This window comes from Geotrypetes seraphini, chromosome 3 (assembly GCF_902459505.1).
Source record: "Geotrypetes seraphini chromosome 3, aGeoSer1.1, whole genome shotgun sequence".
NCBI classification, from domain to species: domain Eukaryota; kingdom Metazoa; phylum Chordata; class Amphibia; order Gymnophiona; family Dermophiidae; genus Geotrypetes; species Geotrypetes seraphini.
The window spans coordinates 339,817,191-339,835,214 of NC_047086.1; the positions used below are offsets into that span (position 1 = coordinate 339,817,191).

The 18,024-nt window shown below is 45.1% G+C and overlaps 1 protein-coding gene across 5 annotated transcripts in view; it reads right to left on the reverse strand.

The window, feature by feature from the left end:
* The window catches only part of VPS54 (VPS54 subunit of GARP complex), a 285,872-nt gene that overhangs the window by 68,872 nt on the left and 198,976 nt on the right, over positions 1–18,024 (reverse strand). For all 5 annotated transcript variants that reach the window (XM_033938671.1, XM_033938667.1, XM_033938668.1 and 2 more), the window contains exon 19: positions 17,505–17,592. In XM_033938671.1, coding sequence (XP_033794562.1) covers positions 17,505–17,592 — 88 coding nt within the window. The remainder of the gene's footprint in view (positions 1–17,504; positions 17,593–18,024) is intronic.

The following is an 18,024-nucleotide window of genomic DNA, read 5'->3' on the forward strand; positions in this document are numbered from 1 at the left end:
ATCTTTATAGTAAGACAGAAAGGCTTTGCCAATAGCAACCCTCTGTAGTTTTCACACTAGTGATATGATTACGAGTGGCCTATTTTTAAAATTTATTCGCCAGGAGTCTGCTGGCTTTGTCACTGAACTCACAGTGATCTTGGTGAACTCTCTGAAGGGCAGCATCCAAGGCCCCCAACTCCAAGTCCTGCAGGGCCATTTGTAAAGAAGATATTTTAACTCCAGTTAAGGCACTAGGTTCTACTTTCAAATCACCCTCTGCTCTCAAGAGTTGTCAATGCAAGTTCTGTTCTTTAGCCAACGCTGTTATTTTTCAAATGAGATTGAAGTGCTATTACTCTATGCCATACTAATACTTTCATGGCCTCCCATAAAGTGATTAGGCCTACCTCTTTAGTGTTGTTAAAGGCAAATTAATCCTTAATATAATTAGTTATAACTTCTACTTGCTGGTTATCCTCCCAAAAGGAGATCAGGGAAGTGCCAGGAGGGCCAGGACTCAGAGCATGCAAAACCAACTCCAAGGACGAGTTGATCAGATAAACTAAACTAAAGCTTAACTTTATATACTGGGTCATCAACCTAAGGAAGCTTGACTTGGTTTATAACAATTAAATAAGAACTGAAAAAAGGAAGAGTAAAGGTTTCAAAAGAGATTAAGAGTGCTAAGGTGAATATTACACTCCAAATCAGGCCATCCCCTAACCATAAATCTATGCGAGAGAAGGGATTATTGTATCCGAGAATGAAAAGTGTAATTCCGCTCCTGCCCATGAGTCTCCCTTCAAATATCAACCAAGCCCCAGGAGGCAAGGAAGGACTGCAATCTGGTTCTATCTCCCACTGCGGAGTGCACATTAATAGCCATACCATCAAGAGTGGAGTATAAGGTGACGTTAAAATCACCTCCAACTAAAAACTTCCCCTCAGCATGGTCCTGAAGCACTATGTGTAGCCCTCAAAAAATGCTTGATCAGTATTGTGTGCATACACATTCAACAAGTGCCTGGATCAGTATTAGGCGCATACACATTCAACAAAGTATAAATCTGTAAATTAAGTTGTACATGACATGAGACACTTGCAAAGTTGGGAGGACCCTAAACAGAATTCCCATGCCTGCAGCTTTCCTATGAGCCCTATTAGAAGCCAGATATATATGGGGCTATTTAGCATGTTTAAGTAAATATTCATTCTTAAGAAATGAGTTTCCTAGAGACAGACATCTGCATGCAGGCACAATAAAATCTTTAAATAAAAGTTCCCATTTCCTGGGGGTTTTCAAGCCCCACACATTAAAAGAATAAAATCTACATGCCATTTAACCTAAAGGAAGAAAAACTAAACACATTCAACCCCTTACCATGCAATCCAGTCCTACCCACACCACCCAATCCCCACTCACACCACACATCATCATACATCCCACTCTAAACTCCCCCCTCTCCAGCCTTCCTGTATAATTCCAAACATAGTGCAGATCTAAAAATAGAGCCACACTAACCCCTAAGAAGATTAAAAAGAAAAAGCAAGAGAAAATAAAAGGGGAAGGTGATCTCATCCCCATGGGCCCATATCCTTCAACCAACCAGAACATAAAATCTGAGCAGAACAGTATACAAAGTAAACAGTCAACCCATGCTGTCCAAAATGCTCAGGACCTGCACCCACAAATCAGAGCAAGCAGGAGCCCTAGATAGGAGAGGACTCTCTTTCAAAGCAGACAATAATACAGTCCACAGATCAGAGACTGCCAATTTACCACAAAAATATCAGTCAGGTAATCAGTCTGAGAATGTTGATGCTGAAATTATTTCTTTTCTGTCAGGGTGGTTGACTATGTCCTTGGTCAGTGTTAGTTAGTTTGGCTGGTGAGGTGGAGTCCACCGCTAGAGCTGGGAATAGTGCGACAGCTTCTTCCATACAACGCATATGATGCAATTCCCCATCCTTATAAAAAGGTAGAGCAAAAGGATGTTGCCATTTATAGTGGACTCCAGTCTCATGAAACAGCTGCGTCACAGGCCGAAGTGCTTAGAACATAAGAACCGGCTCTGCTGAGTCAGACCATGGGTCCATCTCGCCCAGCTGTCTGCACCCACGGCGGCCCCCCAGGCCCATGAACTGTAAGTGATTTTTTACCTAAAAACATTTTATTCACTATTCTTTTAATATCCTGTATAGTAACCATCTAACTATACCCTTCAATCCCCTTTTCCTTCAGGAAATCATCCAATCCCTTTTTGAAACCCAAAATCGTACTCTGTCCTACCACCTCCTCTGGAAACGCATTCCAGGCATCCACCACCCTTTGAGTAAAGAAGAACTTCCTAGCGTTTGTTCTGAAACTGTCACCTTTCAGTTTTTTGAATGCTCTCTTGTTTTTGTTGCCCCCGCTAGTCTGAAGAATCTGTCCCTCTCCACCTTCTCTATCCCCTTCAAGAACTTATAAGTTTCTATCATGTCCCCTCTAAGTCTCCACTTTTCCAGGGAAAAGAACCCCAGCTTCTCTAGCCTTTCCGCATATGGAAGGTTTTCCATACCCTTTATCATCCTTGTTGCTCTTCTCTGGACCCTCTCGAGTATCGCCATATCCTTCTTAAGGTACGGCGACCAGTATTGGAGCAGTACTCCAGATGCGGGCGCACCATCGCCGATACAGTGGCAGGATAACTTCCTTCGTTCTGGTCGTGATACTTTTTTTGATAATGCCTAACATTCTGTTCGCCTTCTTCGAGGCCGCTGCACATTGTGCCGCCGGCTTCAGTGTTTTATCCACCAAAACCTCCAAGTCCTTTTCTAGGTTGCCATCCCCCAGTACCATCCCCTCCATCGTGTAACTACATCGGTACATTCCAGTATACATCGGGTTTCCAGTATACATCGGGTTTCCTTTCCAAATGTGCAAAACTTTGCATTTTTCTACATTGAAGCTCATCTGCCATCTATTTGCCCACTCACTCAGTTTGTTCAGGTCTCTTTGTAGTTCTTTGCATTCCTCAACAGTTCTGACCCTACTGGAGAGTTTGGTGTCATCAATGCCACAGAGTTATGGATGCCAAGTCTTGAAAAACTTCCCAAGTATAAGAATCCCAGCAGAGAGTCCCCATTGCACAGGCCTTAGAAAGTATGGGCTCCTTAAGCTTATAGTCACAAAAAACAGATTCCAATGTCCCAAGCAATATGAAAAGATTATAGGTGATTGTTAATGTGATATATATATATAGCTGCCAAGGTTTATTGGAGCATGGCTGACCCAAGATCCCATACCAAACACACCTCTGCTGGGTCCAGGGTTGCATTCTCATCCTTTAAGACTGCACAAGCTATCTGCTGGACCACATCTTCCACCTTGAGATATGCAGGGGTTTCTGGCACTCCCCGAAAGCGCAAGTTATGGCGCTGACCCCTATTTTCAAGATCCTCCATCTTAACAAGCAGATAGGTGTCTGTTTCTCTGCAGTCTCGATAGTTTTGTTCCAAAGCTGTTAAAGTGTCTGCCTGTTCCTCAAAATGTGTGTCTGCCTCTGTAACTCTGTGGCCCAGATCAGCAATTTCACTCCAGAGTTCAGTGTAGAGGGTGGTAAGGTCCGCTCAAATCACTTTTAGATCAACTTCAATCTCCATCATCCATGAGCTGAGCTCCCTGGGTGCAGTGCCATGATCGGCAGAAGTAGGGCAGAGCATGGGCGGTGAATGGTCAGTGTTCTGCAAGATGCACGAGGCCTCTCCTAATGGCACAGATACCATATTGCTTTGCCGACTGGCCACCGATTTTTGTTTAGTATAGTTGAAGTTGGTTAAGTTGAAAGAGCGCTGTTTCGACATCAGGAAGGCCAAAAGAAACACTAAAGGTGCAGGATGACTAAAGATAAGCAGTCCATAAAACACAATAACTGAACTTATTCAGCTTAAGAGGAAGGGGGGTCCACTGAAAGCAAGGATCAAGCTACTTCCATACTGGATGACATCACTTCCCCCAACTTCTGCCATTTTCCAGAAAGTTCTGGAATAACTCATATGGTATTCAGCTCAGTCACATCATTTATTTGAAAGATTCTGGGAAGTGCCAGTCTTCAGAGACTAGTATTATTAAGGGAGAAGTTATCAATATAGGCTATCATTTAAGACTGGTTATTTTAGCACAAGTTCCATTTTATGCAATATGATCTAGTTATTAATAACTTGGGTTAAAGGTAAAATAACACATCTTAACAATAGCTCATGTTGATAATTTCTCCCCTAAGTAGAACTAAACAATTTACTGATTAAAGAAGAATCAATATGATAAAATCAAACTGCAATAGCCAGAAATGAATCAGAAAGCTACTTAGTCCAACAGAAAGTTATCACCTACAACTTGTTTTTTTTAATCTTTATTTCTATATATCCAAGTGGATTAACATGGGAAGTAGGAATGTGTTCAGGCATAACATTGTCCATTTTTGGAAATTTTTTTTCACATATTTAATTTTTTATAAAAAAATTTTTTAGTTAACATGCATAGTGATTGCACATGTATTAATGTGTATGATAAAAATGGCTACTGACCTTTATGTGAGGAAAATAAATAAAAACAAAAGAAATCAGTTTTGCACCACAACTGCAAATCTCAAGACTATTAAAATATCCCCATTTAGCTAAGTTGGTTTTCTCACCTGCCCAATTTAGGGCCCTACATATGGTCCATTCCTAAAACATCCCAGCAGGAAGTAACTAAGCCACTGGCACATTCCATACAATGGACCACGACCTTGGGTGAATCTCTTCATAAAGGTGGTTAATAAATGCCTTTAAATAAACAGTCTATCACAAAGAAGTGCACTGGCACCACTCTTTAATTAACTGCAAGAATGACTTGACAGATTCAAATGCATATGGTTTTATTTTTTCCAATGAACCAGTAACTGAGAAAAGCAGGAGACTTTGCCAAGACAAGCACATTTGAAAACTGTGTATTCAGGCAACCTCATTCTTAGCATGTTTCTGCAGTAACTTGATAGAAACATAGAAACATGAGGGCAGATAAAAGCCAAATGATATATCCAGTCGGCCCATCTGCAGCATCCACTATCTCCTCTTCTCCCTAAGAGATCCCACATGCCTGTCTCATGCTTTCTTGAATTCAGAAACAGTTTGTTTCCACCACATCTAAAGGGAGACTATTTCATGCATCTACCATCCTTTCTGTAAAAATGTATTTCTTTAGATTACTCCTAAATATATCACTTCTTAACTTCATCCAATGCCCTCTCACTCTGGAGTTTCCTTAAATTCATCCAATGCCCTCTCACTGTGGAGTTTCCTTAAATTCATCCAATGCCCTCTCACTGTGGAGTTTCCTTTCAGTTGAAAGACTCGCCTCATGCATATTTATGCCATACAGGTATTTAAACATCTCCATCACATTTCCCCTTTCCTGACTTTCCTCCAAAGTATACATATTGAGATCTTTAAGTCTATCCCTGTTCACCTTATGACACAGACCACTGACCATTTAGAATAGTTTCTGGAGACCACACCTTCAAAAAGATAGAAAGAGGATGGAATCAGTCCAGAGGAAAGCTACTAAAATGGTCAGTTTGAAACAGAAAGAAAATTGTCTTATGATATTTTGAATAAAACACACTTTAAAAAATGATGTAATGCAAAGAAAATATTCTTAACAGAATCCAGTTTACAAACTATTATTAAAAAAAACCCCAAAAACAGGTATATTTCACATATTTATTTTTCTGATCAGACTAGTTGCTGATAAGAGCTGATACATTTGTTTACACTGAAAGCTGACACACAAAGTCCTTGGCAAATCATGTTATACTGCCAAATTAGATAAAATGAGAAACCATTAACCACAAAAGGCAAGGCATTAACTAACTCAAACATTTCTGTTTTCAGGGGATAAAGAGCCACTGAGCTAGTTTCATTCAATATCTTTAGGGGCTAGACATGCCAGAAAGCAATGTTACTTACCGTAACAGTTGTTATCCAGGGACAGCAGGCAGCTATTCTCACTAGTGGGTGATGTCATCCGACAGAGCCCTGATGCGGACTTCTCACAAGCATACTTGCTTGAAGAAACTTCAGAAGTTTCGAGATGCCCGCACCGCGCATGCGCCAGTGCCTTCCCGCCCGATGGTTCGGGCGTGTCTCCTCAGTTCAGGTAGCTAGCAGAGAAGCCAACCCAGGGGAGGTGGGTGGGACGTGAGAATAGCTGCCTGCTGTCCCTGGATAACAACTGTTACGGTAAGTAACATTGCTTTATCCCAGGACAAGCAGGCAGGTATTCTCACTAGTGGGTGATCTCCAAGCTAACCCCAATGGGATGGTGGGAGAGTTGACAACTTAGGAGAATAAATTTTGCAATACTGTTTGGCCAAACTGTCCATCCTGTCTGGAGAAAGTATCCAGACAATAATGAAAAGTGAAGGTATGAACCGAGGACCAAGTGGCAGCCTTACAAATCTCCTCAATCGGTGTCAATCTAAGGAAGGCTACAGAGGCCGCCATTGCTCTGACCTTATGGGCTGTGACTTTACAAAGGAAGGGGTAATCCAGCCTGGGCATAGCAGAAAGAGATGCAAGCTGCCATCCAGTTGGAGATGGTACGCTTCGAGACAGGGCGTCCCAACTTGTTCGGATCAAAGGAGACGAAAAGTTGAGGAGCAGTTCTGTGTGGTTTGGTGCGATCCAGGTAGAAAGCCAAAGCACGTTTACAGTCCAGAGTGTGAAGAGCTGATTCTCCAGGATGAGAATGAGGCTTTGGAAAAAACACAGGAAGAACAATGGATTGGTTGAGATGAAATTCAGAGACCACTTTAGGCAGGAATTTCGGATGAGTGCGGAGGACCACCTTGTCATGATGGAATACTGTGAAAGGCGGATCCGCCACTAAGGCCTGAAGCTCACTGACTCAGCGAGCAGAAGTGAGGGCAACAAGAAAAACCACTTGCCAAGTGAGAAACTTCAGCGGAGCCTTGTTGAGAGGCTCAAAAGGAGGTTTCATAAGGTGAGAAAGGACAACATTGAGGTCCCAAACCACTGGAGGAGGTTTGAGAGGAGGATTGACATGGAAAAGTCCTTTCATAAATCTGGAAACCACAGGATGAGCAGAGAGAGGTTTCCCTTGCAGAGGCTAATGGAAAGCCGCAATTGCACTCAGATGGACACGTATCGATGTAGACTTGAGGCCAGAATAAGATAGGTGTAGAAGATAGTCCAACACAGAAGATAGGGAGGCTCGTTGAGGCTCCTTACGATGAGAAATACACCAGAAAGAAAATCTAGTCCATTTTTGGGAGTAGCATTGTCTAGTAGCAGGCTTCCGGGAAGCCTCTAACACATCCTTCACCGCTCTGGAAAACTGGAGAGGAATTACGTTGAGAGGAACCAAGCTGTCAGGTGGAGAGACTGCAGGTTGGGATGGAGCAGAGATCCTTGATGCTGAGTAAGCAGTGAAGGAAACACTGGAAGAAGGAATGGCTCCCTGCTGCTGAGTTGAAGTAGAAGGGAGTACCAAGGCTGTCTGGGCCACCGAGGAACTATCAGAATCATGGTGGCATGGTCGGACTTCAGCTTGACCAGAGTCTTTTGAATGAGAGGAAACGGAGGAAACGCATATAGAAAGAGATTCCTCCAGTCCAGAAGAAAGGCATCTGCCTCAAGGCGATGAGGAGTGTAGATCCTGGAGCAGAATTGAGGCAGTTTGAAGTTGTGGGGAGCCGCAAAGAGGTCTATCTGAGGCATCCCCCACTGAGAGAAGATTTGATAAAGGGGCTTGGAATGGAGGGTCCATTCGTGAGGCTGGAGGAGACGACTTAAGTTGTCCGCCAAGGCATTGTACGCCCCCTGAATGTAGACAGCTTTGAGGAAGGTGTTGTGGCGAATCGCCCAATCCCAGACTCTGAGAGCTTCCTGGCAGAGGGAGGCTGATCTCATGCGCCCCTGCTTGTTGACATAATACATGGCGACCTGATTGTCCGTGCGAATGAGGACCACCAGGTCGTGAAGCAGATGTTGAAAATCTTGAAGAGCATTGAAAATCGCCCTGAGTTCCAGAAGATTGATATGGCACAGCCGGTCCGCACTGGTCCAGAAGCCCTGAGTGCGAAGACCGTCCAGATGAGCCCCCCCATGCATAGGTCGAGGAATCGGTCGTGAGAACCTTCTGGTGGGGAGGAGTGTGAAACAGCAAACCTCTGGATAGATTGGAAGAGATCATCCACCAATGTAGAGACTGCCAAAGAGCAGGAGTGACCAGGATGTGACGAGTCAAAGGATCTGACACCTGTGTCCATTGAGAAGCCAGGGTCCACTGAGGAATTCTGAGGTGAAGTCTGGCAAAAGGAGTCACATGCACCATAGAGGCCATGTGGCCCAGGAGAACCATCATGTGTCTCGCTGAGATGGACTGGCGAGAAGACACTGACTGACAGAGATGAAGAAGAGCTTCCAGGCGCTGTGGAGGAAGGAATGCTCTGAGTTGGATAGTATCCAGAACCGCCCCGATGAAGGGGAGAGACTGGGTAGGTTGCAGATGAGATTTTGGGAAGTTGATCTCGAACCCCAGACTCTGCAGGAGCCAAATAGTCCTTTGGATCGCCGAGATGACCCCTGGAGCCGAGGCAGCTTTGATGAGCCAGTCGTCGAGGTAGGGAAACACCTGAAGACCATGGTTCCGGAGTGCAGCGGCTACCACCACCAGACACTTGGTGAAAACTCTGGGAGACGAGGACAGGCCGAAAGGGAGCACTCAATATTGCAGATGAAGATGTCCCACCCGAAATCTGAGGAATTTGCGAGAGGCCGGATGAATGGGAATGTGAGTGTAGGCCTCTTTTAGATCCAGAGAGCATAACCAGTCGTTCTGCTCGAGGAGGGGGTAGAGAGAAGCTAGGGTCAACATGCGAAATCTCTCCTTGACCAGGAACTTGTTGAGGACCCTGAGGTCCAGAATGGGACGCAGGTCGCCCGTGTTCTTCGGAACAAGGAAGTACCAGGAGTAGAACCCCCGGTTGTGTTGGTCCACAGGGACCGGCTCGATGGCCCGAAGCCGAAGCAAAGCCTGAGTTTCCTGAAGAAGAAGGGCGGTCTGGGTCAAGTTGGAAGGATACTCTCTTGGAGGATGGTCCGGGGGGACCCGATGGAACTGAAGAGAATATCCTTCCCTGATGATGGTAAGGACCCAAAGGTCGGTGGTTATAGCCATCCATCGATGGTAAAAATGATGGAGGCGACCCCCAATTGGAAAGACAGGGGATAGCAGAACGGTGTTGGTTATGCTCCCGACAAGAGAGTCAAAAAGGCTGAGGAGCCTTGGGAACAGCAGAAGGCTGAGGTTTTTGTTGAGACTTCTGCGGAGGCTGTCTCTTCGCCGGTTGCCTCGCAGGAGGAGCCTGCCTGGGAGTGTAAGGCCGTTGGTATATCAAGGGTAGTCAAGAAGGTCGAGACTGAGTAGGTTTAGGCTTCGGACGAAGGATGGACTGGAATGATTTCTCATGGTCCGACAGCTTCTTCGTCACCGTCTCGATGGACTCATCAAATAAATCCACACCTGCACACAGGACGTTGGCAAGCCTGTCCTGGAGGTTCAGGTCCATATCAATGGTCCGAAGCCATGCCAAGCGACGCATGGCCACGGAACAGGCGGCAGCCCGTGCCGAGAGCTCAAACGCATCATATGAGGATTGCATCAATTGAAGACGCAGCTGGGACAGCGAGGCGATGACCTCCTCATATTCAAAACGAGCTTGAGAGTCGATGTAAGGCATAAACTTCCGAAGCACTGGAAGAAAGAACTCCAAATAGGTGGCAAAATGGAAGGTGTAATTGAGAACTCGGGAAGCCATCGAGTTCTGGTAGATGTGCCTCCCGAACTTATCCATGGTCCTCCCCTCTCGGCCCGGGGGCACCGAGGCATACACCTGGGACGGATGAGATCGCTTGAGGGAGGACTCGACCAACAGTGACTGATGGGAGAGCTGAGAGCCCTCAAACCCCTTATGGTGTACTGTGCGATACCTGGCATCCAGTTTGCCAGGAATGGCAGGAATAGAGTACGGTGTTTCAAAACAGCGCATGAACGTCTGGTCGAGGAGCTTGTGTAGAGGCAGGTGAAGAGACTCAGCAGGAGGATGAGGCAGATGCATGGTATCAAGTTACTCTTTGGAGTAGCGGGAACTCGAGTCCAAGGTGATGTCGAGATCATCCGCCATCTGCCGCAGAAAAGAGGAAAAAGACAGCTAGCCCGCCAACATAGGACGCTGAGACGGACTCGATGAAGTCGAGGCCTCCTGATCCAAGGAGACATGGGATCTACAAGGAGAGAACGACCTGATGGTATCCTCGAACTCCGGGCCTGGAGGAGGCGAGACATCCGAAGATGAATACACCATACGAGGAAGCTTCTTCTGAGGTGAGACTGTAGAATGTCTGGACGAATGCCTTAAAGCATGCCTGGAGCAGTGCCCCTCCCTCTGTCTCAAAGGAGATCTGGAACGACGATGCGAAGATGGCTCTGCAGAGGCTTCCAACGAGTAGATGGGGCTGGAGGCTGTAGAGCAAAGAGGAGGATAGTTCGATGCCTCTTGAGCAGCATTCCACGGGTCGAGAGACGGCTTGGCAGGCAAGGGGCTCCGGAAGAAATCCTCCTGATGATGCCCAGGGCTTCAGCTACTCGGAGGCAAATCCCAATTGTCTCTGCCCGAGGCGGGGATGGGTTCCAAAGGCGGCATCTCACCAAGCGAAGCACGCCTTGATGAACTGGCAGCCAATCGCTGAGCCTCCTCGCCTAGCAGTGAGAGCGAGCGGCGAGGCAGAGGAGGAGGAGGCGGCTCGATCCCACGAGGGGGTTCCGCATGCCCATGCTGGATTGTGGCAAGCCACTTGGGGCCCATGGTAGTCATGAGCTTGAGGAAGTGGGCTTCCATGAGCGACCGCATCGAAGCCGACAAGGGGGGAGCCGCATCTGAAGTGGGACCCCCTGCACGGTCTTCGCGGTCCCGGGTGGTCGAGTGCTTGGCCTTAGAAGCCTTAGGCACTTTAAGAATCACCGGGGGAACGGTCTGCTGAGTTACCTGACCTGAGGAGACCGAAGAAGGCACCTGAGCAGGAGGCGGGGTCGAAACTGGAACGAAGGAAGCCGGTTTCAAAAGACCCGATGCAGCAGGAGCAGATGCCAATGTCGAAGGTGAAGGCAAAGCGCTGGTTGAAGCTGAAGGTTCCTTGGAAGCCTCCATAGCGAACATTGACTCCCACAGGAAACAGCTACGCTTGAAAGCACGTGCTGTTAGAGTGGAACAAGGCCGGCACGATTTCGGAAGATGTTGAGGCCCGAGACACTGTAAACAGCGTCGATGCGGGTCCGTCAACGAAATCGCGTGCTGGTACTTGATACACTTTTAAAAACCGGTAACAGGCCGGGACATAGGCCGAAAAAGCTCCGCCGCTAGATCGAAGCTGCGGGGCCACAGCCACACGGCCGATCCGGTTGAATCTATGGAAAAAAATTTTATTTTTTTTTTGAAAAACAAGAAAACGACAGAATAGAACACACGATAAGAAAAATAAACTCAAAACCGCGAGCACTAGAAGGCAAGAACAAGGGTTCACTCAGCGCAGAGAGTTGAAGCAAAACTTCTCAGCTCCGCGGAAAGAAAAGAACTGAGGAGACACACCCGGTGCATCGGGGAGGAAGGCACTCGCGCATGCGAGGTGCGGGCATCTCGAAACTTCTGAAGTTTCTTCAAGCAAGTATGCTTGTGAGTCGTCCGCATCGGGGCTCTGTCGGATGACATCACCCACTAGTGAGAATACCTGCCTGCTTGTCCTGTGATAAGGAAGAGACCTGGAAACAGGAACAAAGTGTGAAGTTATAAAATTTGTGGATGACACCAAACTGTAGCAGGGTCCGAACTGAAGGGGAATGTGAAGAACTGCAAAGGGATCTGACCAAACTGGAGGAGTGGGCGAATAAATGGCAGATGAACTTCAATGTGGAGAAATGCATAGGGAAAAAGAGCCCGATGTTCAGCTATACAATGGGAGGGTTGGTACTGGGGGAAAGCAACCTTGAAAAGGACTTGGGAGTGTTGGTGGATACAGCAAGAAACCAACGGCACAATGCGCAGCGGCCTCTAAGAAAGCAAACAGAATGTTGGGTATTATCAAGAAGGGTATTACATCCAGAACGAAGGAAGTTATCCTGCCGCTGTATCGGACGATGGTGCGCCCAAATCTGGAGTACTGTGTCCAATATTGGCCACCATACCTTAAGAAGGACATGGCGATACTTGAGAGGGTCCAGAGAAGAGCCACATGAATGATAAAGGGTATGGAAAATCTTTCATACGCTGAGAGGTTAGAGAAACTTGGGCTCTTCTCCCTGGAGAAATGGAGACTCAGAGGAGACATGATAGAGATGTACAAGATAATGAAAGGCATAGAGAGGGTGGAGAGGGACAGATTCTTTAGCGTACTGGGAACTACAAGAACAAGAGGACATCTGGAGAAATTGAAAGGGGACAGGTTTAGAACCAATGCTAGGAAATACTTCTTCACATAGAGGGTGGTGGATACCTGGAATACGCTTCCGGAGGGTGTATAGGTCAGACTACTTTATGGGGTTTCAAAGAGGGACTGGATAAATTCCTGAAGGATAAGGGGATTGAAGGTTACAGATAAAGGATAAATAAAGGGTATAGATAAAAAGAAAAGGGGTTTGAAGGATATAAAGGATTAGGGAAGAACAGGTTCTAGACAAAAGATCACTTTACAGGTCATGGACCTGATGGGCCGCCGCGGGAGCGGACCGCTGGGCACGATGGACCTCTGGTCTGACCCAGCGGAGGCAAATTCTTATGTTTTTATGACCATATAAAAGGCACTCTTAAAAAAGCTTGAAGAATGGTCATGGTTTAGCAGCTGGGTTATACTACTAGAAAGTGCAGTGTTATACATCTGAAGTGCAAAAAGCCAACAGAGCATAACATGAGGATACCCATATTCACAAGGAAGCTAGATCTGGGGGTGATGATATCTGCTGATGTAGTGAAATAGTATAGAAAAGGGGTAGCAGAACCAGAGGAATGTGAGGGTGCATAAGAAGAGGCATAACCAGCAGAAAAGTGATTATGCTATTGCACAAAAGTCACCAGGAGAATGATATCTAAAGAAACAATACTTCTGGAAGGATAGAAGCCACAGAGGAAGTCAAGAGTAGAGCTACAATAAAGGTATAGGGTATGAATCAAAAGCCATATAAGATGAGGCTTGGAGATCTAAACACATACATAATACAAGAAAAGAGACATGGGGCAATATGATAGAAATATTAATAGAAACATAGGTTCTGTTTCAAGGGAAATATGTTCATGAAATGAGATTCTGAGAGGGTAAACCCATAAAGGCCCTCTTTTATTAAGCTGCTCACAGCGTTGAAGCATAGCGTAGAAACCTCTATTGTGATATAGTAGAGGAAAGTGTATCGGTGCATTTTTGGCTTTTTTCCCCCCTATTTGCTGGCCGTCTCTGCCTTTTCCCCCTCCATTGTAGTTGCTGATGCTTACTGTGGGAGTTGCTCAAAACTAGATCTGGTGGCTCTAGAGGCGTGGATTGGTCCACTGCAGCATATTTCTCCTAAATCCTGAATAGTCCAAAGCAGTAACAAAAAAAGTTTCAGTCAATACTAAAGATATTCATATTAAATAAAATTAAACTTTGGCAGGATTGGTTCTTTTTAAAGAAGACTCCACGAAAAGTGATTGATGGGATAGTTGAGACTTCTCAAATCCCTTACAATGAACCATCTTATATCGAGACTCCAGTTTTGCTGGCACAGCAGGAATGGAGTATGGTGTATCTAGATTCTTCTTGAAAGTTTGAGAAACAATGCCATTCATAGGTAATTTTAAAGAGTCCCTAGGAGGATTAAGCATACCCTGTTCTTCTAAATATTCTTTAGAGTATTTTGAATCAGACTCCAAGACAATATTGAGAGCTTTACTCATTTGGCATAAGAACTTTGTAAAGTACACCGGATCTAAAGAGGGATGGCATTGTTGAGGAGAAGGTGTACGAGAGTCCCTCGAGGTACCTTTTACAGCAGAGAAAGAAGGTGAAGCCTCTCTGGAATATTGGTACCACAGATCAGAATCCATAGGTAAAGATGAAGATGAAAGTCCACTTCTCAGCTGGTGAAGAAAACCTCGCAGGAGAGGAACTCGACTGATGAGAGACCTGCGGAGTCCGGATGTGAGGTTCCACAACAGATTTCCTTGATAAGGGAGTTGGAGGTTTTGAGGAATCTTGATGCCTAGATGAATGAGGCCATTCCCAGGAAGAAGACCTGGGTCTAGATGAATGCCTCGAGAGACAGTGTGGAGATGAACTATGCCTCAAAGACCGGGGCATTGATCAAGAACTAAGGCCGGTACTGGGCAGACTTGCACGGTCTGTGTCTGTATATGGCCGTTTGGGGGAGGATGGGCTGGAGAAGGCTTCAATGGCTGGGAGGGTTTAGATGGGATGGAGTAGGTTTTAACTGAGATTTCAGAACCCAAGCACAGTACCGGGTAGAGCTTTGGATTCTTGCCCAGAAATATCTAAGAAAAAAAAATTTAAAAAATTTAAATTGAATCAGGTTGGGCAGACTGGATGGACCATTCGGGTCTTTATCTGCCATCATCTACTATGTTACTATGTTAAATGGATCCATCCTCGATGAGGAACGTTGAGGCGTCCCTGTCCTGTGCCTCGAAGAAGGCAATGACTTATGCTGTGAGATAGGACTGGCAATTGAAGATCGAGGTCGAGACACTTGCAAGGACTCGGCTCCTTGTATAGAGTGTTCAGACTGACCTCGAGGCACTCTCAAGGACTTGACTCTTTGTGATACTGCTGAGTGTTCAGGAAGCAGGGTCGAGGCAGGAGTTAATTTGGCAAACATATTACCAAACTCCTGATGCAGAATAGCCTCCAACATATTCTGCAAAGCCAGCACCGAGACCACTGGAGCTGGTGCAATTGGTATGGCTACAGACTCCGAAGAAGATGATCTCGAGGACGAGTGCTTCCTCGACTTGGATACATGCTTCTTGGAAAGCCTCAAAGCAACGGGTCCTATAGAGCTCGCTATTGGAGTGTGTTGGGACTCCTGAAGGGTTGGCTTCAATAGCTTATCTGAGAGAGACACTGAGGAGAGAGGCCCCTCCGGGGACGATTTTGCCAATTTCCATGAAGATGAAGACTTCCCCATCGAGAAAGACTTCAGCGAGGTCGAGGTCGAAGCTTTAAGTCCCGTAGAAGACTTTGGCAGATTCGAGATCAAGGTTGGAGTCGAGGTTTTTGGAGGAAGATCCATGGCCCTGAAAATTTTTTCGATCTGAACTTGACGACGTTTAAGGGCTCGATTTTGAAGTGTAGCACAGCGAGCACATGATTCCAGACAATGGTCAGGTCCTAGACACTGAACATACCACTTATGCGGGTCAGTGATAGAGATCTTGCGTTGATACCGGCTACAGTTCTTGAACCCTGTAAGTGGCCGGACATGGACTAGAAAATGGCCGTGGCTAAATCGAAGCCCACAGGCTGAGGCCGCGGAACAGGCCCCGCTGTGACATGGCCGACAAAATTGTTAAAACTCTCTTTTTTTTTTTTTTAACACGCACACCGCAGCAACTGTGAAAACAAGAAATAAACATGAGCTGCGGCGATGAGAAGACAAGTAAAGAACTAATTCTCACACAGAGCCTTGAAACGGGGGCTTCTCAGCTCCGCGGAAAACTTAGAACTGAGGAAACACTGAGGAGATGCGCATCCTACGGCGGGCGGGAAGGCACTCACGCATGCGCGGTGCAGCAGTCACGAACTTTCCAAAAGTTCTTAAAGCAAGTCTGCTTGTGAAGCTGTCCGCATTGGGGCTCCGTGGTTGACGTCACCCACACGTTGAGAGTATGCTGCCTGCTTGTCCTAGAATAATACAATATTCTTTATAGGAAAGAGGAGAGGTAAAACACATAAGGATTGCTCTCTGTCTAGTCAATAGCAATAGTTAGGAGATCAGAAACCATAATAATGGTTATGGAATAGCATCTCTGAAAAGTTTTCAGTTCTGCTTTGAAGCAATCAAGTGACGAGATTAGTCTAAGAAATCAGGAGGGAATTCCATGACTTTGGGCCTTGAACTGAAAAAAATGATTGTCTGATGTGTTCACATACAACATCTCTATAGTTAGAGACAATGAGTTGTTTTTGTTTATTGATATTAAAGATCTGGAGGGGATGTAACGAATGAGGTAACTGTTGAGATAGGAGGGTTCACCTGAACAGAGGGCTTTGAAGGTCAAAATCAATGTATTTTATATTATCCTATTGGATACTGGGAGCCAGTGGGCTTGTTTCAAAATAGGAGTGATATGATCCAATTTTTTTAGCATTATATATTAAGCATAACACTATATTTTTAAGTAGCTGTGATCAGCCAAGATCTTTTTGTCTGATACCAGTGTATAAGGAGTTGCAATAGTATATTTGCCAAATAACTAGGGAGTGAGTTAGAATGTTAATTAAAAGGGATTAAAAGAGCATATTGAGTGCCTCATCCTGTTTCAGTCAAGTCTGTGTTCTTGTTTTCAGTAGATCTTGTACTCCTTATATCTACGGAAACCCCACAGGCTTTGTTTCCAGCAGCCTTGGTGTCCATGCTATCCAGAATCTGAATATTTAGTATCACAGTGTATCTCCTAGCTGTGGAACCCCAACCTTCCCCAGCTCCAGCCCTTGATCTGGCCTGTTACCCCTAACCACTTCCTTCTGTCTCTGCTTTCAGTATGCCTGGTGCTCCTCTTTCTAGTGTCAGCGCTCTCATTTCCATTATCTCCTATGTCTAATTCAGATGAATGCAACATAGTCTACTTTTATCTTCTGAGACTCTGACTTTACCTTTCTGTGTAAACTTGGCATGGAGCTTGACCCATCTATAACAGATCAGTCACTGGGGATACTACAGAGCACCACTTTCAGCTCCTTACCAGTAGCCCTTTCAGGACCAAGGGACATATTTGTCCCATAACTTTAAAATCCTATAAATTTTGATTGGGATAGTCTACAGTTCTAAATTTGATATGTACGGATTCCATATGATACTGCCTTTATGTAAACAAACTGGTTCCGACATTCATTCATTAGCGTCGTTGCTAAATTGACGAGAAGATTCACTTGCCACACTGTCCATAAGCCAGAAGTGTGATTTTTTTAAATAAAAATAATGATATTTCACAAAAAAAATCAATTTTTTGGCATCTGCAAGCCCTTTATACCATAAAAATGTCGTCAAAACCACAAAAATTGGCCTACGATCCTTATGGTCCTGAAAGGGTTAAGGACCAAATCTCTATGGCTATAGTGTCAATCAACCAAAGGGGAACTGAACAAGCTTGTATCTTCTCTAACATTTTCCACAGACTCTCTTGGCTTTCTTAGTGATTTAAAAATTTTATACCTACCCAAATTTTTAGTAGTTATAGTTTTCAAACCAACAACTTGCAATGCTCCGGCTCCAAGAACCAACTGGCAACTTCTTGAGTTGAAGTACTTTCAAAGAAGAGGCAAAGAAAACATTAATTCATACTTTGGAATTGATCTATGATAGAGGTCTGAATACAGTAATTAAAAATACTTTTAACTCTTTGAAATTCTGCATTTCCTATCTTTCTGCATTCTCCTATCTTTCGTCACATTATTGAGTTCTAACCAGCTCATGAAGGATAACCTCATTTACTAAACTGTACTTGAGAGTAGCTAGGGAGACTGAGGAGGGAAAAAGAAATACAACTAAAATGAACATCAATCTATTTGAAATCCCTAAATACACAGAGTTCATTCTGTGAATACCTATCCTTAAAGCTTGACCTCCAAGTTGAGGCTAATTCAATGTTTAACTTGAAGCAGGTTAATGAAGAATAAACTTCACTACATATTTACTAGATATGCATCAATTACGTTAACAGCCAAAACTGTTCTAGG